The sequence below is a fragment of the Rhinatrema bivittatum genome, chromosome 12 (genome assembly GCF_901001135.1).
Source record: "Rhinatrema bivittatum chromosome 12, aRhiBiv1.1, whole genome shotgun sequence".
NCBI lineage: Eukaryota > Metazoa > Chordata > Amphibia > Gymnophiona > Rhinatrematidae > Rhinatrema > Rhinatrema bivittatum.
Window position 1 is genome coordinate 17,216,853 of NC_042626.1, and position 27,528 is coordinate 17,244,380.

The 27,528-nt window shown below is 48.1% G+C and overlaps 1 protein-coding gene across 1 annotated transcript in view; it reads left to right on the top strand.

Moving 5' to 3' along the window:
- Positions 1–27,528, top strand: part of CELSR2 (cadherin EGF LAG seven-pass G-type receptor 2) — a 139,329-nt gene that overhangs the window by 105,010 nt on the left and 6,791 nt on the right. The window contains exons 12-32 of the mRNA XM_029574255.1: positions 1,300–1,474; positions 3,787–3,928; positions 4,897–5,017; positions 5,339–5,522; positions 7,438–7,539; positions 9,259–9,353; positions 10,351–10,560; positions 11,192–11,375; positions 12,236–12,379; positions 13,031–13,211; positions 15,619–15,786; positions 16,432–16,558; positions 20,232–20,432; positions 21,094–21,268; positions 21,985–22,097; positions 22,886–22,965; positions 23,068–23,194; positions 23,477–23,599; positions 24,453–24,583; positions 25,208–25,296; positions 26,266–26,436. Coding sequence (XP_029430115.1) covers positions 1,300–1,474; positions 3,787–3,928; positions 4,897–5,017; positions 5,339–5,522; positions 7,438–7,539; positions 9,259–9,353; positions 10,351–10,560; positions 11,192–11,375; positions 12,236–12,379; positions 13,031–13,211; positions 15,619–15,786; positions 16,432–16,558; positions 20,232–20,432; positions 21,094–21,268; positions 21,985–22,097; positions 22,886–22,965; positions 23,068–23,194; positions 23,477–23,599; positions 24,453–24,583; positions 25,208–25,296; positions 26,266–26,436 — 3,043 coding nt within the window. The remainder of the gene's footprint in view (positions 1–1,299; positions 1,475–3,786; positions 3,929–4,896; positions 5,018–5,338; positions 5,523–7,437; positions 7,540–9,258; positions 9,354–10,350; positions 10,561–11,191; positions 11,376–12,235; positions 12,380–13,030; positions 13,212–15,618; positions 15,787–16,431; positions 16,559–20,231; positions 20,433–21,093; positions 21,269–21,984; positions 22,098–22,885; positions 22,966–23,067; positions 23,195–23,476; positions 23,600–24,452; positions 24,584–25,207; positions 25,297–26,265; positions 26,437–27,528) is intronic.

Below are 27,528 nucleotides of genomic sequence, written 5' to 3' on the forward strand. Positions count from 1 at the left end.
CTCAAACAAACTTGCATGGCCCAAATCTTCATAAATGGAAGCTGAAAGGCAGCTCAGCTTGTGACTGTGGTCATACAGATCAAACCACTGACCCACATAATAATCGATTGCCCCAAAAAGACTAAGAATATTACATACTGAATCCAAAGCTCTTTCTTGTTGACAGCTTTGGGCTTGGATATTAGAGCTACTTTTATAGCACCAAGTGCAAGAACAGCTGACATTGCCCGCTAGGGACAGATATATTCAGCAGGGTCAGTGGTAGGTTTCAGTATGAGCATCTGTCTGCTGGGAGCTGAGCTGAGACCACAGACTTACTTCACAAGTCACAAGCCAGTTATTAGATAGTAACAAGGTTTGGTCACCATCAGTCTGTACTGGATTCAAACTGGTAGTCTATAGGTTTCCAGTTCTAGGAGTGACAGACCCTGTAACCTTATGACCTTCCCCTGAGCCCCCCAGTTCTAGAAGCAATAGGCTCTGTATCCCTGTGCCCTCCAGTTCTAGAAGCGACAGGTTCTGTATCCCAGTACCCTCCAGTTCTAGAAGTGACAGGCTCTGTATCCCTGTGTCCGTCTCCTGTGTCTTCCAGTTCTAGAAGCGACAGGCTCTGTATCTCTGTGCCCTCCAGTTCTAGAAGCGACAGGTTCTGTATCCCTGTGCCCTCCAGTTCTAGAAGCGACAGGTTCTGTATCCCAGTACCCTCCAGTTCTAGAAGCGACAGGCTCTGTATCCCTGTGTCCGTCTCCTGTGTCTTCCAGTTCTAGAAGCGACAGGCTCTGTATCTCTGTGCCCTCCAGTTCTAGAAGCGACAGGTTCTGTATCCTTGTGCCTGTCCCCTGTGCCCTCTAGAAGCGACAGATTCTGTATCCCTGTGCCCTCCAGTTCTAGAAGCAATAGGCTCTGTATCCCTGTGCCCTCCAGTTCTAGAAGCGACAGGCTCTGGATCCCTGTGCCCTCCAGTTCTAGAAGCGACAGGCTCTGGATCCCAGTACCCTCCAGTTCTAGAAGCGACAGGTTCTGTATCCTTGTGCCCGTCCCCTGTGCCCTCTAGAAGCGACAGATTCTGTATCCCTGTGCCCTCCAGTTCTAGAAGCAATAGGCTCTGTATCCCTGTGCCCTCCAGTTCTAGAAGCGACAGGCTCTGGATCCCTGTGCCCTCCAGTTCTAGAAGCGACAGGCTCTGGATCCCTGTGCCCTCCAGTTCTAGAAGCGACAGGCTCTGGATCCCTGTGCCCTCCAGTTCTAGAAGCGACAGGCTCTGGATCCCTAGCTGACTGTGATGGTGTGTGATTGCAGGGAGTGCGTATTGGTGAGACCGCAGCCAGTGCTGTAGCCCTGAACGTGGACCAGGCGGAGAGGTTGAACATAGAACGTGGTTGCAGTGTCCCTGACCCATGTGATTCCAATCCATGCCCAGCAAACAGTTACTGTAATGATGATTGGGACAGTTTCTCCTGTACCTGTGACGCAGGTAAGGGGCGGAGAGGGGTGCTGGTTTGTTCCTCCAACCATGAACTTGGGGGCAGCCGGGGGTGGGATAGAGTGGACATTTTTACTGCAGCAGGTGTCAATTAGAGGGCAGTTTGAAAAATGCCCCCCCCCAGGGGAAAATAAGAACAGGAGTGGGGGAGGGAAGGAAAAGGTTGCATAAGGATTTCATTTTACGCTAATTTTGTACTTCCTTCAAAGCAAAGGGCTGCATTACCCCACCAGCCCCGGTTTTTAAAGGGAAAGTCCATGGGGCAGTGTCCTATTTATGTATTTATAAAATGTATATTTCACCAATCTCTCAGCAACCAAAATGATAAAGGGGATGGAACAGCTCCCCCATGAGGAAAGGCTGAAGAGGTTAGGGCTGTTCAGCTTGGAGAAGAGACGGCTGAGGGGGGATATGATAGAGGTCTTTAAGATCATGAGAGGTCTTGAACGAATAGATGTGACTCGGTTATTTACACTTTCGAATAATAGAAGGACTAGGGGGCATTCCATGAAGTTAGCATGGGGCACATTTAAGACTAATCAGAGAAAACAACGCACAATAAAGCTCTGGAATTTGTTGCCAGAGGATGTGGTTAGTGCAGTTAGTGTACCTGGGTTCAAAAAAGGTTTGGATAAGTTCCTAGAGGAGAAGTCCATTACCTGCTATTAATCAATTATACTTAGGGAATAGCCACTGCTATTAATTGCATCAGTAGCATGGGATCTTCTTAGTGTTTGGGTAATTGCCAGGTTCTTGTGGCCTGGTTTGGCCTCTGTTGGAAACAGGATGCTGGGCTTGATGGACCCTTGGTCTGACCCAGAATGGCAATTTCCTATGTTCTTAATGCTGTCTGATGCGAAGCACCTAAGAACGATATTTATAAAATGATATAAAACGTACATGAGCTTAACACAGGACAGCATGAATTTACCAAACTGGTAACCGGACTGGTAACCAGCTAAAGGATAAGAAGCAGAGAGGAGCTCTGAACGCTCAGTGAGTAGTGGATTGCCCAGGTATCTGTACTGGGACCGGTGCTGTTTAAGATATTCATAAATGATCTAGTGAAAGAGGCAGTGGAGGGAGCTGATCAAATTTGCAGATGCAAAATTATTCAAAGTAGTTAAAACCCGAGCTGACTGTGAGGAACTGCAGAAGGAGCTTGGGAAACTGAGGGACAGGGCATCCGAACGGCAGATGAAATGTAATGTGGACAAGTGCATAGTGATGCCTGTAGGGCAAGATAATCCCAGCTACAGGTACGCACAGTGCCGGCTTCTTGTACTGGGAGTTAGCACCCAGGGAAAGGACTTTGAGGTCACTGTTGAACCCCTCAGCTCGGTGTGCAATGGGAATCAAAAAGACAGACAGAGTTTTAGGAATTAATTGTGAAGGAATAAAAAAACAAAACTGGAATATAATAATGACTCTGTGTCGCTCCATGTTGTACAATTCTGGTCACCGCATCTCCAAAAAGATATAGCAGAACTAGAAAAAGTACAGAGAAGGGCGACCAAAATGAAAAGGGGATGGTGCAGCTTCCTTATGAAGAAAAAGCTCAACAGGTTAGAATTTCAGCTTGGAGAAGAGATGACTGGGAGGTTTATAAAATCATCCGTGGTATGGAGCAGGTAAATGGGGAATAGTTATTTGCACTATTAAATAGTACTAGGACTGGGGACACTCCCTGAGACTAACAAGTAGCAGATTTAAAACAAATTTAAGAAAGTATCTTTCAGTTGTTGTGCAATTAAGCTACGGAGCTTAATGCCAGAAAATGTGGTTAATGCCAATGTGTATTTGTTTCTTCCGTTTCAGCAGGTACCTGCGCACCTCGACGACTTTCTAGTACATGCAGGAAAATGGAGAATATGCATGTATTTTTAATAATGAGATACATGCGTACTCCCGTTTTCCTGTGTGTATTGGAAAGTCGGTGAGGTACGCGGGTACCCGCCGATTCGGAGGAAACGAATGCACATCCCTAGTGATTAAAGCTAGAGGTATAACTGAGTTTAGAAAAGGTTTGGGCAAGTTTCTGAGGACAGGGCCATGAATAATTATTAGCCAGAAAGACTTGCAGAGAACAACATGAAACAGACTTTCATACTGAGATTTGCTGGGTCCTTCCAGGTGGTCTGGACTGAGACAGGACGCTGGGCTCAGTGGACCATGGGTCTCACCCAGCATGGCACTTCTTGGGTTGAAAATAAGTGTGCAGGGCCACAAGCACCGCTATGTAGTTTAAAAATTGCAGCCTTTAGAGTCCTGTTACCAATGCCGTCTTTTCTTTCTGTCTGCAGGTTACTATGGTGACAGCTGTACTGACGTCTGTTCTTTGAACCCGTGCGAGCACGAGTCGTCTTGTACGCGGACGCCCAGCTCCTCGCATGGCTACACCTGCGAGTGTGCGCAAAGCTTCTTTGGAGCCTATTGTGAGAACAAGTATGTTACTGCAGCCTTCCCCGGCCCCCCACCCCATGCCCTGCTCCCGCTCCTGCTGAGGCTGCTCCTCTCTCCCTCCTGCCCATGCTGGCTTCTCTCTGAGGTTTCCATCTACACCACTTGATAACACTATAGGGTAGGTTTTTAAAAAAATGCGCGCGCATCCATGTGCACACGGTTCCTGTCACGTGCACATGGAGGCGGCTATTTTATAACATGCACGCGTCGGCACGCACAGGTTATAAAATAGGACTCCCACGCACACCCGCGCCCAGATTTTAATATCTGCGCGTGCATGTGCGGGCGGGTGGCCTCTTCCAATAAAGGAGCGGCCTGGGAGGGAACTTCCCTAACCCAATTCTTTCTCCCTCTTCCCCTGCCTATCCCCAATTTTTTTATTTTTCTACTTTCTGCTCCTCTGGAACAGAAGTATCTTCCACGTGCTGGCAAATGGCTGGCGCGTTTCCCTGGGGCAGCGTCTAATTGCACTGTCCTGGCCTGCCCCCTGCACCGCCCAGACTGCACACCCTGACCCACCCCTTTCCGAGGCGTATCAGGGGTTTTGTGTGTGGCCGGGCCCTTTAGAAAATGCGCACAGCGCGTGCAGGGCCCGGCCACACACGTAATCCCCGAATTTTACACGCGGGCCTTTTAAAATTGGCCCATATATTTTGGGTTTCAATGTCATGCTTAAGACCTGTTTTACTAAACTTTTTTTCCTGTAGATACTTTAGCATGGCAAGGTGTCGCACTACTGTTCGTCATCAACTCTCTGGGTTTTGTCGCTTGTTTCCAGGTTACTGTCCTCTATGGCTTTGTTTCTTTTCTCTTGTTAAATGTTTTGAAAAATGTTTACCCCGTGCTCCCTTGGTGTTTTTTTTTTTTTGTGAATGTTGCAGAAGGGTCTGCACTGGGAATGAAGCAGTCATTTGCCTCGAGTCTTACGCTGTCTGCTTTTTGCCTGGCAGGATCGATCAGCCGTGCCCTCGGGGCTGGTGGGGTCACCCGATGTGCGGCCCGTGCAACTGCGACATTGGCAAAGGCTTCGATGCTGACTGTAATAAAACCAGCGGGCAGTGCCGGTGTAAGGTGAGCAGCGAGAGTGCTGTTGCAAGGGGCAGAGATGGGATAAATAAGTGCAAGGGATGGGAAAGGCCGGTATAATCTATGGGGTGAGGTGGGTGGGGCTGAGATATGGGATAGACTGGCCTGATGTAAAGTGAGGGCAGGAATAAGGTGCAGGGTAGGGGAGGACCAGAGTTAGGTCTGGGCCCTCTGTTAGACCTGGGAACAAGGGCTGTTCAGCTTTGACGGTGCCAGGAAGACGTCCTGAGTCGGTGGGAGAGGGGGAGTTTGCCCCATCAATCTTGTACTGCTGATGATTCCTCTGCCCCCTGCTGTCTCTTGCAGGAGAACCATTATCGTCCTCCAGGGAGTGAGCGCTGCCTTCTGTGTGACTGCTACCCCACAGGATCGCTTTCCCGCACCTGCGACATGGAGAACGGGCAGTGCCAGTGCAAGCCGGGCGTCATCGGGAGGCAGTGCGACCGCTGCGACAACCCCTTTGCCGAGGTCACCACAAACGGCTGTGAAGGTCAGTGATGGGGGGGGGGGGGGGGGGGGATGCAGGAAAGCCAGAGAGGGAAAGGTTGAATACTGCTTCCCCCTGACCCTCTCTGCTTCTCCTTCCATTCCTCCCCCTCCCCCTCTTCTTGCCCTCTCTTGATGTAGTTGACAGTAGGGGATTGGTCCACCGTGTATCTGCATTGAGGGGACGGGCACTTTGCACGGATTCCCCCCCCCCCCCCAATAGACAGCCGGGTGCGAGTGACCAACCACACTTTGTGCCTGCGGCAAAGTTTCAGTGGGAAAGCAAACACATGCTTTCGCTTTTGAAAAATTGGTGCAAAGCCCCCAGGTGAAAAAAACCCCCCAGTATGCTGGGTCTGTGTCCCAGCGCGGACAGACTGAGAACTTCCACCTAAACTGTAAAGTTTATCTGAAACAAGGAAGGGAAAAGATGGATGCCTTGCTGTCTGAGCTTGCTCCATGATTACGGATTGCCAAAAGCATGTTTGTGCGCGTGCATAAATGTCCATGTGTGTGTGTGTGTGTGTGTGTGCATATTTGTCCATGTACATCTGTCTATGGACATATCTTTGTCTCTCTCTCTCTGTGTACATGTCCGTGTGCACATGTGTATATATGTATTAGTGTGTGTCCATGTACATCTGTCTATGGACATATCTTTGTCTCTCTCTCTCTCTCTCTCTCTGTACATGTCCGTGTGCACGTGTGTATATGTATTAGTACTTGTCCATGTACATCTGTCTATGGACATATCTTTGTCTCTCTCTCTCTCTCGGTGTACATGTCCGTGTGCACGTGTGTATATGTATTAGTACGTGTCCATGTACATCTGTCTATGGACATATCTTTGTCTCTCTCTGTGTACATGTCCGTGTGCACTTGTGTATATGTATTAGTGTGCGTCCATGTACATCTGTCTATGGACATATCTTTGTCTCTCTCTCTCTCTCGGTGTACATGTCCGTGTGCACGTGTGTATATGTATTAGTACTTGTCCATGTACATCTGTCTATGGACATATCTTTGTCTCTCTCGCTCGGTGTACATGTCCGTGTGCACTTGTGTATATGTATTAGTACTTGTCCATGTACATCTGTCTATGGACATATCTTTGTCTCTCTCTCTCTCTCTCTGTGTACATGTCCGTGTGCACGTGTGTATATGTATTAGTACTTGTCCATGTACATCTGTCTATGGACATATCTTTGTCTCTCTCTCGGTGTACATGTCCATGTGCACGTGTGTATATGTATTAGTACTTGTCCATGTACATCTGTCTATGGACATATCTTTGTCTCTCTCTCTCTCTCGGTGTACATGTCCGTGTGCACGTGTGTATATGTATTAGTACGTGTCCATGTACATCTGTCTATGGACATATCTTTGTCTCTCTCTCTCTCTCGGTGTACATGTCCGTGTGCACGTGTGTATATGTATTAGTACGTGTCCATGTACATTTATGTGTTTCTGCACGAGTTTGTATGTGGAGAAGAAACGGGAGATCGGCAGCTGCAGAAGAGGCTGGGCATAGAATTTTTTTTTTTAATGAAAAGTGCTTGTCTTCCCAGCCAGGACTGTCGGATAAGTTATAAACCTCGGGCGGGTCGCGTGCCAGAGCTCCGTGCTGCTGCTGCTGCCAGCCCTGATGGCTTCCATGCTGCTCTTTAGCGGAAAAGCCTTAAAGCGTGCGGTGTGCCTGCCCCCCCTGACTGCCTCTGGCGTGCACTGGCGCAACATGTGCCATTGTGTGTGAGGCACCTCCTGCCTGCGTGAGGCGGACACGAGCTGACAAGGGGCTGTGACCTGCAGTGGGCGTATTAAGCGACGATGCGCCTTTTCCCCATCTCCTTCTAATCTAATGAGTTGCTGAAGGTCAGCGTAGAAAGCCTTGACACTGTATCTCCATCCTCTTTTTCCAGTGAACTACGATAGTTGCCCTCGAGCCATTGATGCCAATATCTGGTGGCCCAGGACCCGATTTGGGCTGCCAGCTGCAGTGCCTTGCCCAAGAGGATCTTTTGGTAAGTTTAATTTTCCTTTGTAAATTCTGCCGCACAGAGTGTGTGCCCACAGTGGGCTGCCCTTACTGTCAGCAGGGATGTGGTCTTTCCGCCCAGGGGCTTTGCGTTCAGGGTGCCACATTTGTGCTCTCTGCTTCCCCCTGCTGGCCAATGTAGTTTATGACTGGGGTGCAAAGTGATGCAGCAGCTTACTGTGGGTGGGAAGGGGGGAATCAGCCTTTGCAATCCTGGAGAGAATCCAGCAGTGGAATGAAGAGGTGCTGTAAAGGTTAATCAGGCTGCAGTCATGGATTGGATAGAGGTAATTTCACAAAGAGTTAATGATAGTAATAATAATGATGATAAATTCTGAGACTGTGGGATGGGCAAAGGGATATAGAAAGGTCAGTGGAGTACCACAGGGATGGGTACTGGGACCTGTAAGATTTAACATATTCATAAATGATCTGGAAAAGGGAACAACAAGTGAGGTGATCAGATTTGCAGACGACACAAAATTATTAAAAGTTATTAAAATAACAGCAGATTACGAGGTACTGCAGAGAGATCTTGTGAGGTTGGGAGACTTCAGCAACTGAACGGCTGATAAAATTAATGTGGAAAAGTGCAAAACGATGTACCTAGGGTAAAATAATCCCAACTACAGGTACAGAAGGCTGAGTTCTGTATTGGGAGTCACCATTCAAGAAAAGGACCTTGGGAGTCCTTGTGAACAATACTTTGAAATCCTCAGCTCAGTGAGCGGGGGCGGTCAAGAAAGCAAATAGAATGTTAGAAATAATCAGAAAAAGACTGGAGAATAAAACAGTGAACATCATATTGCCTGTGCATCGCTCCATGATGCGACTGCACCTTGAGTGTTTTGTGCAGTTCTGGTCACTCCGTTTCTAAGAAGACATAGCGGAACTAGAAAAGGTGCAGAGGAGAGCAACAAAAATGATAAAGGGGGTGGACGGCTGCCCTATGATGAGAGGTTAAACAGGTTAGGGCTCTTCAGCTTGGAAAAGCGATGGATGAGAGGGGACATAACAGACGTTTATAGAATCATGGGTGGGGTGGAATGGGTAAATAAGGGGTGGTTATATATCCTTTCAGATAATACTAAAACAAGGGGGCAGTCCATGAAAGTAGCAACCAGCAGATTTAAAAGAAATCAGGGAAAGTACTTGTTCACGCAGCGCACAGTCAGGCTGTGCAATCTGTTGCCAGAGGATGAGATGGAGGTGATGAGGTAGACTAGGGAAAGCCATCACTAGCCCTGGCAGTGTGACCCGGAACGGCCATTGTCTGAGACAGGATTGCTGGGTTTGATGGACCTTGGTCTGACCCAGCACGGCACTTCTCATGTCACCTCTAGGGCTGGAAGGTTTAAGGGATGGAGGGACCTGAGCCAAGTCCTTTCCACATGGCGGTGTAACACTGCCACTCGTCACCGAGCGGCCTCCAGAACAGGCCACTCCTAATGTCCATTTCCAGGCTCATGCTGGGCGCCAGACAATTGCATAAAGCTGCAGGTCCACCTGGCTTTACCCGGCCGTTGAAATGGCATCTGTTTAGCCCAAAGCCCCATTTTTGTGCAGCATGTGGAAGGAGTAAGTTGCCACCAGGAGAGAACCCTGTGTAAGCAGCCGGCATGAAGGGGACGTTTGCCTTGCAGGTCCTCGCAGAACGGCTTCATCCCATTCACCCGGTTGCCTTGCGCCTTGTCTTGCTTTGCAGGGACGGCCGTGCGCCACTGCGATGAGCACAAGGGCTGGCTCCCACCCAGCCTCTTCAACTGCACCTCCTGGGCCTTCTCCCAGCTCAAGAGCTTGGTAAGTCATCCGCTCCCCTGCTGCCCAGGGGCTGAGGTAAAGTGGGAGAGGGCGCCACGCAGGTTGGCAGCAAGAGCGAGGAACCCAGCAAGCCATCAGCACAGTTGTGGGCCAGTCAACGTTTTAAGATGAGTTTCCTTAGTCTCCCTTCCTCAGGTGGCAAGTTGAAAAATGCAGCTAAAGTTCCTGCGAAAAAAGGCATGTTGGAAAGAGATTTCACCTTTTGTATTTTATTTCTGTATTGTCACTGAACGCATTCTTAGTAAGATGTAAAAACTGCAAGGGGACTATCCCCCCCCATAGCTCGCAACCTTTTACTCCCTTATGTAAGGCATTGCCTGAAGGAAGGACTTTTGTATTCCTGAAAGCAAACTCTTCTTTAGCTTAGTAAGAAGGGGCTCTTTATTTGATTTCTGTTAGTAAAAAACGAGCAACTGTGTACCTGCCCGTGATGCTAGGAGATTCCTCCTCCAGCAGGGCGGTGCTGCTCTCAGTCCTGAAGTCAAACTAGTGGGAATCATTTGCACTTGGGATGGGGGTGGGGGGCGGTTTGGGGTTCAGAGGGGAGATAGTGGAGGGTCAATCTCATGGGGCCTAGAGGTACTACTGGACCCAAGTCAATCCTGGCAGACTGAGCCACCCCTGATACTTTCTCTCTCGCATGTATGAACTTGTGGTCTTGTCCTTAGAGAAAATGAAAATGGAAGTTCACAGATGGGAGAAAAAGCAGGCGAGACTCAAGTTTGTCTGGGTTGGTCTGGGCCCAGTGGGAGCCCTGCCAGTAGGGGAAAGGGGACCTCCTCCTTCATGTCACTGTGTTCATATACAGGAGGTCCTTCAGCTTCTGTTTCTATCGATGCCTGGATCCTCTCCATTAAAAATATTCCCTCCAAATATCATTTTAATAATAAAACCAAGTGTATTCCTCCTAGAAGGAGAACACTCTGCAGAAAGCTTGGATCTGTCCATGAGACTGAGCGCTCTGTCTCCCGTACAGGCCGAGAAGCTGACCCGCAATGAGACGCTGCTGGACACGGGACTGTCTCAGCAGACTGCGCAGACCCTGTACAACGCCACCCAACACATGGTCTATTATTTCGGCAGCGACGTGAAGGTGGCTTATCAGCTGGTCGCCAAGATTCTGGAGCACGAGAGCAGGGAGCAGGGCTTTGGCCTAGCAGCAACACAGGACGTCCACTTCACTGAGGTAACCGGGGGCAGGGACTCTGGCAAGACGGTCACATGCTGAGGTTACTGGGAGCAGGGTCTCAGACAGGCCGTGTGCCAATTTCTGCATAAAGCATGGTTTTACAACAGTTAATTATTGGTAAGTCATCTGAGCAAGCAGCCTGGAAAGGCGGATGGGTGTAGGGTGATCGGAATCCATTTTGTAGAGATGGGGCGACTTTTTAATCGTTTTGATTATGAGCCCTCAGGCGGGGCTTAGCTACCTTCTTCCTTATCAGCCTGAAATCTTCCCCAACAGAGCGTTGTCCTCAATCAAAGACCTGGCTGTTCTGTCACATTGACTCTTTAACCAGAAAACAACACAGCATCATGAATCAGAAACACTGAGGTCCGAGATGGTGCCACTGGGCCCTTCTCTCCTTCCTGCCGTAAAATGATTACAATATCACTCCACCTCTGCTACTGTTTTGAGAAATGTGAGGAGAACAAGGGTCCTATTATGAGACCTTGCTGAGACGCTGGATTGGATGACTTTTCCCATAGTGTGGGAGGAGCTCTCCTAAACCCAATTACCCTACTTTGGGCTGCGCTGCATAGAGTTCACCCAACCCTGCCTCTCCCCCCCTGTCCATCTCTTCTTCCTTCCCCAGAATCTCGTGAGGGTGGGCAGTGCTCTCTTGGATGCTGGCAACAAGCGCCACTGGGACCTGATCCAGCAGACGGAGGGCGGCACCGCTCGGCTCCTGCAGCAGTACGAAGATTACGCGGGCGCACTGGCGCAGAACATGAGGAAGACCTACCTCAGCCCCTTCACCATCATCACCCCCAACATCGGTGAGCACCGGTGGCTGTGGGACATGGGAAGAGGGGCAGGCCGAGCACTTCAGAAAACAAGGCATTAATATTAAGAAATTTGCAGTTGCCCCTGGCAGCCCAAGAGGGGGGGTGGGGGAGAAAGAAGGAAAAAGTACATTCTTTTTGGGTATTTTCAAGTTGGCCACAAAGACTAGACAGAAGTGGGGGAAAAGGGGCGCAGATAGGGCAGCACCAGGGACATCGCCACAAAGTGTGCACAGGGAGTTTGCATCTGCAAACTCTGCAGATACTTGCATAGCCACAGTCGCCGCTGGGCAAGAAACTGGCAAAGGGATAACTCTGGAAATGAGCTTGCAGGTCCGTGGTGTTTACCGACAGTGGTGCCCTCTTAAAGCTAGCCTCTTCTCTCCTCTTGTCAGTTGAGCAGTATTACCCGTTTGGATGTCCATAGGAGGGTCGGACCTTCTTCCATACAGAGTCTCTTGTTCACATTCCCTAGCTTTAGCCTCCTCCACCGATGCTCACTGTCTTACCACAGACTCTCAGCACATACAGATTGGTATAGCATGCTCACCCTGAATCCTGGCGTTCAATAAAATGAATGTGCAGCCATCTCTGGGATGGATGGCTTCTGGAAAACATGAAAGCCTCTAGTGGTGAGAAGGAAGAACCATTCCTAAGTTACATGTACATAAAACCGAGATTCAATGGGGAGATAACCAGACTTGTCCAAGGCCAAATAGTCAGTGGTGGGGCCAGAATTAGAGCTCACGTCGCGGGTGATTTTATCGACGCCTGGCGTGGCGCTGTGACCAGCAGAGCATGCCCTTCTCCCTGCGGCTTCTCAGCTAATGGAAACGCTGCCTTGCCTCTTGCAGTGATTTCTGTGGTGCGCTTGGACAAGGTGAATTTTGCAGGTGCCACGCTGCCGCGCTATGAGGCCCTCCGTGGCGAGAAGCCTGCTGACTTAGAAACCACAGTGATCCTCCCTGAATCCGTCTTCAAACCCCTGGAGGTTAAACGTGAGTACCCACGGGCAGGCGTCAGTGGCACATTACCAGGGTAGGTTTCTCTCCTGTCATGCCGTGAAGGATCAGGCCAGTTTGGAAGCAAAGCCTCAGACACGGATTCCACTTATTTCACATCTGAGATGGGCCTGGTTTCTTTATTTTTTATGACATTTATTTTATTTCTATGTATTTTTCTTTGAATTCCCACACAGGACTGTATCAGGCCACTGTGCTACTTGCATTAATGTCCTCGCTCCTGTAACACAATAACCTTTTGCACCTTGTGAAGGTGATTGTGATGTGCTCATGTACTCCACTGTTAAAAGGAGGGCTTTTATGAACACCAGGCTTGCTTCCATAGCAGAAACTTATGATTTTACTAATATGAAAACACCAAGGGCTCAGGTTTCAACGACCTACAGAAGAATTGCTCCAGCAGTCAGCTTTTTGTGCACAATGTTAGTGGTGCCTATGGCTGCTGAGATAAGTGCAAAGATTGTCCAGTCGCACAATCAGTTACCTTGCTTTTGATTGGGTTTTTTCTCTGTATCACATGGGAGAGGCTGAGGCAGGATGTAAAATTGTTCCGTGCTAAGCCAAGCATCATGCATTGGACACCGTGAATGTCTGCTTATCCTTCCATTTTCTCTCTGTGCTCTTCAGATCCTTTGGCTGTCAGTGGCAGGCAGCCCGCCGCTGCCACGGGAGAAGAGTCCACGTTGGTAAGCCGGCAGAAGCGTCATCCTGATGAGAGCAAAGGCCAGGCCATTGCCAGCGTCATCATCTTCCGCACGCTGGCAGGGCTGCTGCCAGAACAATATGACACGGACAAAAGGAGTTTGAGGTAAGCGTGGGGGGCTCTAGCCGGCTTGGAAGGAGGATATGGGGGTGTGGGATGTCCTCTTACTGCTGTCTCTCTCCCTCATGCACAAGTGTTTTCTACCAGAAAGACATCTCTAGAAGAGGAGAGCATGAAATAAACAAACAAGAAATATAATAATAATAATGAGACTAAAGAAAACCATAGAGCAGGGGGGTCGTGTTGTGCCCACCACTCAAGGGGACAGATGAGAAGTGGACTTCCTCCTGCCTCACAGCTTGAAGAATCGGCCATCAGAGAGGGGGGGGGGGGCTTATGTGTGTGAGGAAGAACCTGCGAGTGAGGGATTTTGTGTGGGGGTGAGAAATTTTGAATGGGGAAGGATCTTCTTGGTGGGGGGGGGGAGGAGTCTTATGAGATAACGGAGAGCTTGTGGGGAATGAGGTTTCGCAGTGTGGAGAATGGATAGGGAGAGACTCTTGCGAGGGAATCTTGACGGGGAGATCATGCGTAGGTGGGTGAATTGATTGGGGAAGGGGTCGGGTGTGGGGGAAGGGAAACAAATGGGAAGGGGGGTATCTTGAGTGGGGAAAGGATCTTGCCTGAGTGAGGGGATCCTGCAGGGTTGGGGAGCTTAAATGTGGTAGGGGGTCTTAGAGAGTTAGAGTCTGGGGTCTCAGGTATGGGGTCCTTATATTAGGGCTGATTTAATTTTTTTAAAATGTAAATTTGTTTTTTAATTTATATTCTACCATTTCATAGCAGATTACATTCAAGTACCCTAAGTGTTTCCCTGTGCCCAGAGGGCTTACAATTTAAGGGCCTTGCTTACTAAGCATTTTTCCCACAGACACAGAATGGGAGAAAAGCTTTCGTAAATTGAGCCCAAACAGGCTAATTTGAAAGCGAGCGCATGCGCACTCATACATGCGTGTACGGGCACACGAGCAGAGATAAGCTGGAATTTTAAATCGTGCACACACTTGCGCGCGTATGCTTTAAAATACACCTTCCATGCGGATGTAGGCTCCTGCGTTTAAGCCGTTACTCAAGCAAACCTGCTCCGCGTATCTCCCACAGGACTTTGTCGTCTTTAACGCAAGTAGGCGAGCGAATTTTAAAACCTGCTCACGCAAAGGACATTCCAGGTTTTTCCAATTAGTCCACCAGTTTGCCCAGTCAATCTCGAGGTCATCCGGGCCACTCTGGCTCTTCATCCTGCACTCCCCCCCCCCCCCCCCCCCAGGTGATCTGGACCCCTCGCTCTGTCGTGTAAGCCTAAAAACACGAGATCTGCAGACTCGCTCTTCATCAGGAGCAGCAGTAAAGTTACGCAGCTAAAAAACCGCCACTAACTGCGGCTTCTGGTTTTAAAATACGGATTAAGCGTGTAACTGTTGGTCCCACCCTGAAACGTCCATGACTCGCTCCCCAACTCCGCCCCTTTTCTTATTACTCGTGCACACGTATACACACGCGTAATTTCTGGCTTTTAAAATACTCATCACTCGCGCGCAGCCCGGATACCCCTGGATGTGGGCATTTTAACTCAAGCAACACTTTTAAAATCGACCCCTAAGTTTGTATCTCATGTAGAAAAATAGTGCCCCCGTTAGCGTATTTTTAACGCATGTTTTTCAACACATGCTCTTTAACTTTCAATTATCAATGCTGTTAGTGCTCCAAAAAAAAGTGCTGATAAGCTGAATGTGCCAAAACATAACACACTCGTATGTTACTGAACATGCAAATAAATGTTATCACAGTTATGAGAAATGTACTTCTAAAACTGTGTTAAAACAGGACTATTTGTTCAGCTCCATTTGTTTAACACTACAATGTTGATCTTGACAAAGGTTTATCCAGGTAATCTTTAATTTATTCAGGCAAATCTTAAGATTTATAATTCCCATCCCACAAACCAGGGAACCTTTCCCTGGGGAAAAAGAGGCAGGGTGGAGGGGAATGCCAGGGATTATCTTGATAAATTTAGAGAGGTATGTCTGGTCAGGAAAAGCCCAGCTCTATCGTTACTCGGTGGCAGACTTACCCGGATAAGTTCCGTGGAATATCCTGGCTAACGTTACTCAGGTACCTTCCCCTTCTCTATCATTTTGTCTGCAGCTTAAAGGGGATGTTAAATGTACAGGTTAATGGCTGAAGGTTACTTGGCAACATGATGTACAGGACCCCAAGGTCTTGGGTCCAGTGATCCGTGTCTTCCTTCAGAACCCAGTGCACACGTAGAGTGATCCCACCCAGAGGTGCTGCACTTGTGCAGTGGCTGCCTCTGCAGCATCCTGAGCCTCCCTTGGTCCAAGGAGCAGAACCCAGGCTTGGGGATGGAACCTACGTCTGTGCAGCGATGCCGCAGAGTCATTAGGCCATGACTTAACCTCGCCTCACTCCGTCTCTGGTGTCTTTTCCTCAGGGTCCCCAAACGCCCTGTTATAAACACACCTGTGGTGAGCATCAACATCCATGACAATGAAGAGCTGCTGCAGCGGACGCTGGACAAGCCCATCACCGTACAGTTCAGGCTTCTGGAGACGGAGGAACGCTCCAAGCCCATCTGTGTCTTCTGGAACCACTCCATCCTGTGAGTGCATTTATGTCATTTTAACCTTAGTGAGGGTAATCTTCAGAAGCATCTAACTGGCTAGGTCCATCGGGCTGGGAATTCCCCTCGCAGAGAAGCTATAGTTTAATCAGGGGCGTGGCTGAAGGTTTGTGTGTTCTGGGGGAGGGGGTGCGGCGTGTCTGGCTCCAAAGCACGCCCGTTTTGTACCCGTGACAAGTTACAAAGTGCAAGCTCCCAAGCGCACTCTCTCTTTGAGAACTGCTGCAAAGACCACAGCCAAATGACTTTCAATCTATGTGGGGGCTTAGAAAATGATCGCCCCCCATGTGCTGGGCTCCAGAGGGAGCCACAGATGGTCTTTGCCACTAGTCTTTGGGACTAGACTAGAGGGATCGCCCAGTGTCGCCAGGGGTGCGGGCTTTTGGGACAATTGTTATTGGGCCGCAAGTCCAAAAGAATACGATGAAGCTTTTGGGCCAAAACGAAAGAAAGTTTGCTTGCTCCCAGGGTTATCACCTCTTCGCGTGGAGGAGGGAGACTTCTCCTGACCGTTCCCTGATCTCTTGGCGCGCCAGTGAAGCATTCGCAGAACGGTATGGGATGCCCGCCCTCCTGGGCTGCCGCCGCTCAAGCTTAGCTCCTCCTGTCTCTCTTTTTCGGCAGGGTGAGTGGGACTGGTGGCTGGTCTGCAAAGGGCTGCGAGGTGGTCTTCAGGAACGGGACCCACATCAGCTGCCAGTGTCACCACTTGACCAGTTTTGCTGTGCTGATGGATGTCTCCAGAAGAGAGGTGAGGTGATGGGGGAGGGGGGAGTGGCTGAGGCTTTTCTCTGCATGCATCTTGCACGTTTCACGCCTGCCATGTGACAACTGCCGATGCCTTCCCTGCACAACTGTGGCGTGACAAGTCCCTGGGTCTTAGCTTGGCCGGCATCGTCAGCATTTCCAGTTCTCCTCAATTTCTGAAGATTTCAGTCGATTTAAGTAGCAAGAATTAGTAAGCAAAAAGCTTGCAAGTCAGTTTGCTTTGCCCAATGTTTGCTGGTAGATTTAATTTGCAACAAACCCAAGAAGGGAACTCTTCTGACAGTTCATGTCCCATGCTCTAGCTATGACGTCTGGCTCAGGGCTCCTTCCTAGAGGATAAGAACCAGTTGTTATTGTAGTTTGATTTGATTTATGACCCATTACCTCTGACCCTTCTGTGTGCCAATTTGGGGGGGGGGGGGCACAGTGCTGGCGATGTTTCTGGAGGGAGGGGCCGTGGGTGGGCAGATAAACCAAGACAAGGGAGGATTTCAAGATAAGTAACTGAGTGTGAACGTGGTTTGGGAGAAGTTAGGTTCTGACTGGCTAGAGGAGTGTGATTTTTGGCTTCTGATTACCTGATGGCTTCCATTTCATTTTCGATGCAAATAAGGGTAACACTCAAAGTAAAACTTTTCCTTGCTTCACTTCAGTGTTTGTGACCTGTCATCCCTCGTAAATTACACTTAGCCAGAGACAGAAAACTAATACAGATTAAGCAAATAAATTATAAATGTCTCAAGAATTAACAAATTACTAGTCTTGGTATTAAATATTACCTTTAAAAGGAAAATTGGTTCTTACCTGCTAATTTTCGTTCCCGTAGTACCACAGATCAGTCCACACTCCTGGGGTTTGTACCCCTGCCAGCAGATGGAGACAGAGAAAGTTTTACTGACACTGCCACTTAACCTGGTGTGCCAAATGCAGTCCCTCAGTATTGACCTGTATCCAAGCCAAAAGGAAAAAACTATACCAAACTTAACAGCCCAACCCCTACGCAACAAGCAGGAGGATGGTGACGCTGTAACCGGAATATATATAAGTAGAATGAAACAACTTAGTGAACTGATAACTCTGCACTACATGCACACCTACAGAACGAGCGGGCGACTCTCCCACCCTCTTTCCAGGGGTGGGTCTCTGGACTGATCTATGGTACGAGAGCAGAAATACAAAATAAGCAGCCAATGTCCAATCTGTATTTCTTTATTGTGTAGAGACAAATATGTGCAAATGAGCCCGACTCTAGCCGAGTTTCGCCCTCCTTCAATAGGGCTGCATCAGGGGCTAAAAACATATAATAAATGACATTAAATAATATTAAAATAAATTAAAAAATAATAAAAACATATAATAAACAAACATTTAAAATGAACATATAAAATGGTAACATGGATATATGTGGTGTAAACATAAAACCAGCAGAATAAAAATTGCAATAAATAATCAAAAACATGAATATGTAAAAGTGAATATTGCCTTTACCTACAATAAATAGATATATACCATTGAGTTATTAGTACAAGTACAACTGGCTACAAAAGAGAAAGATAAAATGGCATTGGTGACTTAAAAAGTATATGAAATAAAATGCTCACCACACATGTGAAAAGCGAAAAGTGTCGGGAGAGACAGGAAAAAAAAAAAGGGGAAGTGTATTGACAGGGGGTATACATTATGGGGTGGATTTTAAAAAGCATTTACTCGAGCAAAACTGGTTTTTGCTCGAGTAAATACACTTTACTCAAGTAAGTGGGCTTTTCAAAATTGCTACAATATATGCCATTGAATTGTCCATAGGATTTACTCAAGTAAGTGCACTTTACTCGAGTAAATAGCTTTTGAAAATTGCTACGATAGTATGTCACATTTACATGCGTAACTTCTTTGAAAATGACCCCCAATATAAAGTGTAAATTGTATAAAAAATTGCTTACTATTTGCATATATGAATTATATATCTTCGTCAACAATTTATGTATATGAACTTATGAACAATACCTATGAGAGTGATATGGAAACAGTCAATGTTAGAATTATGATGTGCAAGAGAAAGAAAAAAATAAAAAAATATTAATTAAACATACCATACCAATGGTGGACACAATAGACTAAAACCATTAGTACTAATACTATTTGAATGAGAAAATGTTTTTCAGAAAATTTCGTCAATAATTTCTAAAATTAAACCCCGTGGAAAAATGAGACAAACACTAAAGAGATTGGGGCGGATTTTCAGAGCCCTGCTCGCGTAAATCCGCCCAAAACCGGGCGGATTTACGCGAGCAGGGCCCTGCGCGCCGGGAAGCCTATTTTACATAGGCCTCCCGGCGCGCGCAGAGCCCCGGGACTCGCGTAAGTCCCGGGGTTCTCGGAGGGGGGCATGTCGGGGGGGCGGGCCCGGTCGTCGCGGCGTTTTGGGGGCGGGTACGGGGGCGTGGCTACGGCCCGGGGGCGTGGCCGCGCCCTCCGTACCCGCCCCCAGGTCGCGGCCCGGCGCGCAGCAGGCCCGCTGGCGCGCGGGGATTTACGTCTCCCTCCGGGAGGCGTAAATCCCCCGACAAAGGTAAGGGGGGGTGTAGACAGGGCCGGGTGGGTGGGTTAGGTAGGGGAAGGGAGGGTAAGGTGAGGGGAGGGCAAAGGAAAGTTCCCTCCGAGGCCGCTCCGATTTCGGAGCGGCCTTGGAGGGAACGGGGGGAGGCAGCGTGGCTCGGCGCGCGCAGGCTATACAAAATCGATAGCCTTGCGCGCGCCGATCCAGGATTTTAGTGGATACGCGCGGCTCCGCGCGTATCTACTAAAATCCAGCATACTTTTGCTTGAGTCTGATGCGCAAGCAAAAGTAGGCTGATCGCGCTTCTTTTAAAATCTACCCCATTATGTCTACCAAGCTGAACGACGACACAGTGCAAAATTAATTAGTCATAACTATCCACCCATACCAAATCGGGCTATCATTCTTTTATCGGATGCCAAAGCGGAACAAATTGGGCACGCATATTTACAGTATATATAATTAAATTGCTACCAAATCCGACTTCAAGAAAAGGTCAAACCATATTGAAAAAATATTTGATTATTTATTGCAATTTTTATTCTGCTGGTTTTATGTTTATCTCAAAAATATTTGAGATTTGCTAAGAGATAAATATATTTGACTATCCCAACAGCCTAACCGATGGCAAAGTCCAAAATTAATTTACCATAACGATATGGTAAATTAATTTACCATAAACTATATGGTAAATTAATTTTACCATAACTATATGGTAACTTAATTTTGGACTTTGCCATCGGTTAGGCTGTTGGGATAGTCAAATATAAGGAGGAACCTTGAAGAACAAATCTTCCTTTTCCTTCTTATTTCTTTTTTTTTTTTCCCCTCAGACTGCAGGTTTTGCACCATCTTCCATCTGCTGGGAGACAGAAAAATACTGAGGGACTGCAGGTGGCACACTTGGTTGTACAGCAGTGTCAGTAAAACTTTCTCTGTCTCCACCTGCTGGCAGGAGTACAAAACCCAGGAGTCTGGACTGATCTGGGTACATACTGGAAACCTACATTAGTGGTGTTAATAACTAGAAGTACAGATTTTGCTAATGGTGTGCTAACACCACTGGCAATGCGACTCACTGAATTTTGGCCTTTTCTAGAATGGTGAGATCCTGCCACTGAAGACAATAACCTACGTCTGCGTTGGCGTGTCCTTGGGTGCAATATTCTTAACCTTCCTCTTCCTCGCCTGCCTGCGGTCGCTGCGCTCCAACCAGCACAGCATCCGGAAGAACCTGATGGTGGCCCTCTTCCTCTCCCAGCTCATCTTCCTCCTTGGGATCAACCAGGCCGACATCCCTGTAACTGTTTTTGAGTTTTTTGGTGGGGGAGAGGGGCAGGGGGTTTTGTGGTTAACCTTTCTTAGAAAGTTATCTACTTTTAACTCTTATACATCTGCCAAACTATAACCTGCCAAGAGGCTTGGAGATTAGCAGGATGGTCAAGCAGACACCCATACAAAGTCCTGCCAAGGTTCCTCAATCCTGGCCTTCAGCACTTATTGCTGTTACAGTACTCAAACCCTCTCCCCAACACACGTACACTCCACCAAACCACGTCAGTCCTGACCCACAGTTCTGCCAATACACCTCGGTGCTGCTGTGCAGCTTCTGCTATTCGAGTACTGAGACTCCCCCACACACAGCTCTGCCAATGCACCTCAGTCCTGACTTGCAGCACCCTCTGCTCTTCCAGTAATGAAGACCTCCCATACACTCTTACAGTTCTACCAAGGCAGTTCAGTCTCGTCCAGCGGCACCTTCTGCTGTTTCAGTACTGGGACCCAAATTCAAGCTGTACCAATGCAGCTCAGTCCCGATACATTAGTATTGAGACCCATAATGCACCTCACTCCTGCTCTGCAGCACCCCCTGCTATTCCAGTGCAGGGTTTTCCATGTACAGAAGCTTTTAATTGTGCTGTGCTGTTTGATGGTTTTGTCCTTTCTCTGCCTCCCATCAGTTCGCCTGCACGGTCATTGCCATCCTCTTGCATTTCTTCTATATGTGCACCTTTGCCTGGATGCTCCTGGAGGGGCTTCACCTTTACCGCATGCTGACCGAGGTCCGAGACATCAACTACAGCCCTATGAGGTTCTACTACATGCTGGGCTGGGGCGTGCCAGCCTTTATCACGGGTAAGGGTTTGGCAGCAGGCGTGCCAGGCTATCAATGCGTACAGAGAGATAGCAGGGGGGGAAGACATCTAGCGAATAGTCCCTTACTACTGCAAATTGTTTACCAAGAGTTTAATCTTTTTATGTAGGGGACTTTCATCCATTAGTACATGATTTTTTTTATATGTGGTTGACTCAGATCCAGTACTGACCCAGTGTCCCAGCCTGGTGTTGGAGCACACTCCTCCCTCTGAGCCAGTACTGACCCAGCGTCCCAGAATGGTGTTAGGAGACACTGTTCCCTCTGAACTAGTACTAACCCTGTGACCCAGTACAGTGTCAGGGGACACTCCTCCCTCTGAGCCAGTACTGACCCAGTATCCCAGTGGGGTGCTTTGTGCATTACATTGCTGCGGTTTTGAAAGGGATCTTAAAGCAAGCCTCTGTCTAATTTGTAAACTCTGAAGATCCCATGACACTTTTGCTAAGAGTTCAGATAGATTTTAATCTTGGTCTCTTGTTTGAATAAAAGCTCAGGTTGCATAGTCTAGCACCGGCTAAAATTCCTCTTTTAGAAGAACCTAATTAGTAAGAAAAGCTGTACCGTTTTGCTGATGTTTGAAGGACGCTTTGTATTAAGTCATTGGGCAGCAGCCTGAACCCTTGTTCTTAGGGGACAAAGTCTTTGTTCACGGGTGGGAGATCCTCAGCTCATGTGTTTCCCTGCTCCTCTCCAGGTCTGGCAGTGGGTCTGGATCCGGAGGGCTACGGGAACCCGGACTTCTGCTGGCTCTCCATCTATGACGTGCTGATCTGGAGCTTTGTGGGACCTGTGGCTTTCTCCGTCTCGGTGGGTGGCGCTGAAGGGAGAATATTTCAACGGGAGGGACAGTTTTCAAAGCCTTTTACGTGCGTAGATCAGCCATCTCTCAAGACTTTGTCTTGAAACACAGATTTTGGAAGTTGCCCCCGTATTGCCCAGTGGAAGTTCCCTGATACATCCGGTGCAAATTCACCCCAAGACACTGAAAAGTGACTTCAGGGGAGGAAAATTGAGAGGGTCCACAATACTTCCTACTGTAAAAATTAGAACCTGATTGGCAAAAATCAGAGGGGGAACCTGGGACTAAAAGCAACAGGAGAGAGAAAAGAAAGAAAAAGTGATTTGGATATTGTGAGGTTTGTAGGCTTTGGTTGTAAAGCGTGACTGCAGCTTCGGGGTTCTCAGACCCTGCTTAGGGACCCCTCTATGGAAGGGGGGGGGGAGGGGTTCATCGGGGTGATTCTCCCAGACCCTGTGCGTCGATCAGGAGGAGAGCAGCGCTCCTCCTGTCAGCTTCGCTCTGAACTGCACCAAGCCCTGCCGGCTCCATGCATTCAGACTGAAGGCTGGCAAAAGACGAGGCAGATGCAGGTGAGAAGGGAAAGGATTCATCCATGTGGTGTAACCTTGCCCGAGTCAGTTTGCCCTCGGTCCCTCACCCACCTTGGGTCAGCCCTGGACCTGGCGAGTCAACAAATATGCCCTCTAGACATGCGGTAACCAACATTAAAAAAAATCAAATCATCTTTGAGCAACGAAGTGTGTGCAAGGGTGGCCCTTAAGAGACTCCATTTCGTTTCCTCCCCTTTTTACAGGTGAGTGTCTTCCTTTACATTTTGGCAGCCAAGGCATCCTGCACGGCCCGCCGCCGGGGTTTTGAGAAGAAGGGCACAGTGTGAGTAATGTTTCGCTGGGAGAAAGGGGCGGCCAGCCTTACATCATTTAGAAGCCCGTGGGAGGGCTCACCCTCACTTTCTGTCTTTCTCGCCCGTCACAGCTCCGGGCTGAGGACTGCAGTTATCGTGCTGCTGTTGGTCACCATCGCCTGGCTCCTGTCCCTACTGTCGGTCAACAGCGACTCGCATCTGTTTCACTACCTCTTTGCAGGGGCCAGCTGCATCCAGGTATCGCCACCCCCTTTCTCTGGGTTAGGGGGGGGCTGTTGTCACTAGCATGGTAAGAGGTTTGCTAACGTTTTGCAGCTTAATCTTAGCTTTGCTTTTCTGAGATTATGTTGTGGAACGGTTAGTACAGGCTGCTTACCTCCAACACAAATCTCTAAAGGCTTCTTTCGCATAACTTTTGGAGTTTACCCGGACAAAACCCAAGATCTGATGGTTCATTGGTCTGTCCCGTCTCTGTTCTTATATTCCTGGGTGTTTAACATTTTGCTTCCTTCCCTTCAGGGTCCCTTTATCTTCCTTTTCTGCATCATCTTCAATAAAGATGTGAGGAAGGCTCTGAAGTTCACCTTCAGCAAGAAACTTTGCAGTGACCCCACTGTCACCACCAAATCCACCCTGACCCCTGTGAGTATCCAAGAGAAGAGAGGCCGAGGCGGTGTCGAGCCCATTCGTATCGACTTTTCCAGCTTCATGCGTAGAAGGAATGCACTGATTTTATTTTATTTTTTTAATGAATCAGTGCATAAGCCATTTGCTTGCTCATTGTTGCCAACGCTGAACCGCTGAGAGTCAGAATGCCCGCCAGCTCGCTGCCCTCCTTTCCGATCCCGTCCGTACCCCCCCCCCCCCCCCGGAATGACCTCCCCTAAAGGTGGCTACAAGTAGGCATGCCGTGGAGCGCTGCATGTGCTTTCCGCCATATCGAGGTAGGGCGTTTTCAGCAGCTCTAGGAGATTCAGGGATGCCGCAGAGCCGCTGAATATACCTGACTGTCTTAAAGAGAGCTTTAGGTGTGGCATGACCACCGTCAGTCAGATAACTTATCCGGCTAGCTGAACTCTGCCGGGAAACTTCCCTGGAAGTTAGCAGGCAAAGTTTTATCCAACTACCTAGCTGGGTAACTCAGAAGTTGTCAGCCAACGGAAGTTTTCAAATCCTGCCACTTCGCCAGCTAAGTTGCACACGCACTGTACTGCAGGGGTGGCCAACGCCAGTCCTTCAGAGCCACAAATCAGGCCAGGTTTTCAGAATATCCACAGTGAATATGCATGAGCTAGATCGTTGTGGATGTCCTGAAAACCTGGCTTGTTGTGGCTCTCGAGGACCGAAGTCTTCCTTACAAAATACCTTTTATCTGATGATAAAATCTTAATAGCCCTCTTGGACTAAGGTTTTAACCTAGTGTTCCAGGCTGGGCCATACTTAGCTCTCCTCACCCTCAGGATCGCAGCTAATTCCCCTTTTCCCTGCCGCACAGTCCTACAACTGCAACAACACCTACGTGGATGGCCGATTGTACCACATGCCCTACGGAGACTCCACGGGATCTCTGCACAGCACGGTCCGCTCTGGAAAGAGCCAGCACAGCTACATCCCGTTTGTGCTCAGGTAATAATTCAATGCAGCGTAATCTGTGGACATTTCTTGCAATGTGGAGTCTGTCGTTTGTGGTAACCACCCCCACATCTCCCCAAGCACTAAAACTGTGCCAAAGAGTCTCCCAGTGAAGCTGGATTGGGAAAAAAAAGGGAATCCAGAATTCAGGAAAGATGCAGAGGATGCAAAGGCAGAAATCAGTCAGGTTCTGCTGGAGGAAGGCAGCATGGGCCTTGAAGTCTTCGTCTACAGTCCTGTGCTGTTTCATCCCTTCCCGTCTTGTCCATATGCACGTACCTTATGTGCTTGTAGTACAAATGTATTCAGATTTGGTATCTGATCGACTTTACTGCACAGTCATGTGTTTTGATTTCTCCAAAGTTTCCTTACCATGAAGCTCCGCTGAAAACTACGTTTTCAAATAGGAGTCGGTAGCTAAAACAGCCCAGTGGGTTGTGAGCCAAGTCCAGATTCTGGTGCTTAGGCCGGACAGAGCCAGGGATGCTGTGGAAGCAGGGTTTATAGCCCTAGCGTATGAGCCACTTCTTACTTATGAATTCACGTATCTTTTGCAGAAGCTGTACAGGCTCGTATTTATTTTTCCAGAAATGTAATGCTCTCTCATTCCTCTTCCAGAGAGGATTCTGGTTTGAACAACAGCCGTGCCCACCTAGGGATGGCAGAACCAAACACCCTCTTCCTTGAGGCCAAGGATCAGCAAGGAGGTAAGGGGAGACTCTGTCTCTCTCCAGCCAGTTCGACCCTAGACTGAGATATTACTTACACGACAGCCCAAGGTTCATCCCAGCCCCTTAATTAAGAACAAACGTTTGAATGAAAACAGACCTTTCCATAAAATCAAAACTGAAATTAACATGACACGTTAAAACCGAAACTTTTTTAAATATAAAAATTAAATTACACTGCCAAAGATGCTGCATTCTAATTCTCCTAGAGATACTGAGCCTGTCATCTCTAGGACTGGATGGGTCAAGGCACTGTTCCCGCCAAGCTGTGCACGTCTCTGCTCGCACACAGGTCATGAATCCTTTGCACACAGCAAAACATAGTGCGCGCAAGAAATCCTGATCTTTGCATTATACTGGCTTGTAGCACACAAATTTGATCTGTTTGTAAAAAGTTGCATAGAAGGGAATTTTTGCACATGTAGCATTTTAAAAATTAGTGGAAACATTGATTCAGAGGATGGGCACAGAGACACTGAGCCTGTTACTTCTAGGACTGGAGAGCTCAGAGATACAGAGCCTATCACTTCTAGGACTGGAGGGCTCTGGATAGACACATGAATCTGGAGCCAGGTCACTTTTAGAACAGGATGGCTCAGGGGATGGGCACAGGGATACAGAGCCTGTCACTGCTAGCACTGGAGCGCTTAGAAGATTGGTGCAGAAAAACAGAACCTTTTACAGTTGGGTTAGAGGTTTAAATCATCCTGGGTACACATGAATGATGTGTTATCTTCTTGACTAATAGCCTCTGTGTGAGCTGAGCTGATAATCTCAGTCAGGTTCCCAGGACAGTCATGTCATATAGGTCACTAAAATTACCATAACAAAGACAGTTATTTTTTTATTTAAATGTATTCTTTAAGCAAATCCCGTTACTTTTACTACTCTCTCCCGCTGAATAACTATCTTATTCTTTGCCTCCGTTTTGTCTCGTTTGCTCCTCAGAGCATGACACAGACTCAGACAGCGACCTGTCTCTGGAGGATGATCAGAGTGGCTCGTACGCCTCAACACATTCCTCTGACAGTGACGAGGATGAAGAGTTTGTGGGGGAGCCCTGCTGGGAAAACCTTTTGTGTCCCAATAATGAGAAACAGGCACACAGCACCCCAAAAGGTATTCACAGTGTGTCTGAGGTTACTGGGTTGTAAGCGTCACTGGAACCCTGAAAAGATTTAGTACCTGCTCATCACAGGCTGGCCTTGAAATGTGAAAATAAGTGTTCTGACAACGTAAACTCTTGGCTTGGTAAACGTCTGTCCCCACAGCCCTGGTCCTCTATACCTGACCTGGGGACCCCACAGCCGGGTTTGGGAAGCCCTGCTCTATAAGATGCCATCGGTCTCTGTCATTCTTGCTGCTACAGGCTAATACAGCTGCCCTTCTGCAAATAAGCCTGAGAGAGAAGCTTATTTTTCTCGTGATTAAGGGCCTGATCTGTTCCTTTCGTAGTGACTTCCAGTCCTGCAGATTTCAGGATCAGATGGCACCCAGAGTGAGAGTCTTTCAGCTGCAAATTCTGGCCTTAGAAAGACTCGATTCCATCAGCAAATAAAAATAATCCTAGCCTACGATACAAAACACCTTGACCCAGAGACCTTGCTAATTTCAAGAAAAGCAATGACTTTGTATATGACTTTGTAGGCCAGCCCCCAATGGGCATCCTGAAATTCGCTCTTAGCTTTGTGTAAATATACATGCCCCTCATTATCCCATCCCGACATGCAGGGATGCTCTCCCAACATCTCCACCAACAGGGGTGTATGAATCTCTTTAAAAAGGGTTTACTGACCCGTCTGACTGAACATTTGATAAATTGAGCATTCGCCCACCAGAGGCCAGAAAGATTTTGTGTGAATAAAATCGAGTCCATTGAAAATAGCTTTTAATTTAACACTGATTTTCTCCTGTGGATATTGCTGCTCTGTATTCAGGCAGGCCAGTCCACAAAGTGGGTTATGCACCCCAACCAGCAGATGGGGACAGAGATCACTGACACGCTGATGTCACACTCAATATAGCATAACACAGACATCAGCCTGCCAGTATTTTCCATCTCCAGCAGATGGCGGGCGAGCTTCCCATACCCTCAGCATGTAACTTCAGCCAAACTTATTTTTTTGAGCTGACGAGATTGAAATTCTCCTTTAATATGTTGGTACTAATTAGAGATGTGACTCGGCCGAACCTTTTGGTTCAGCCTTGGTT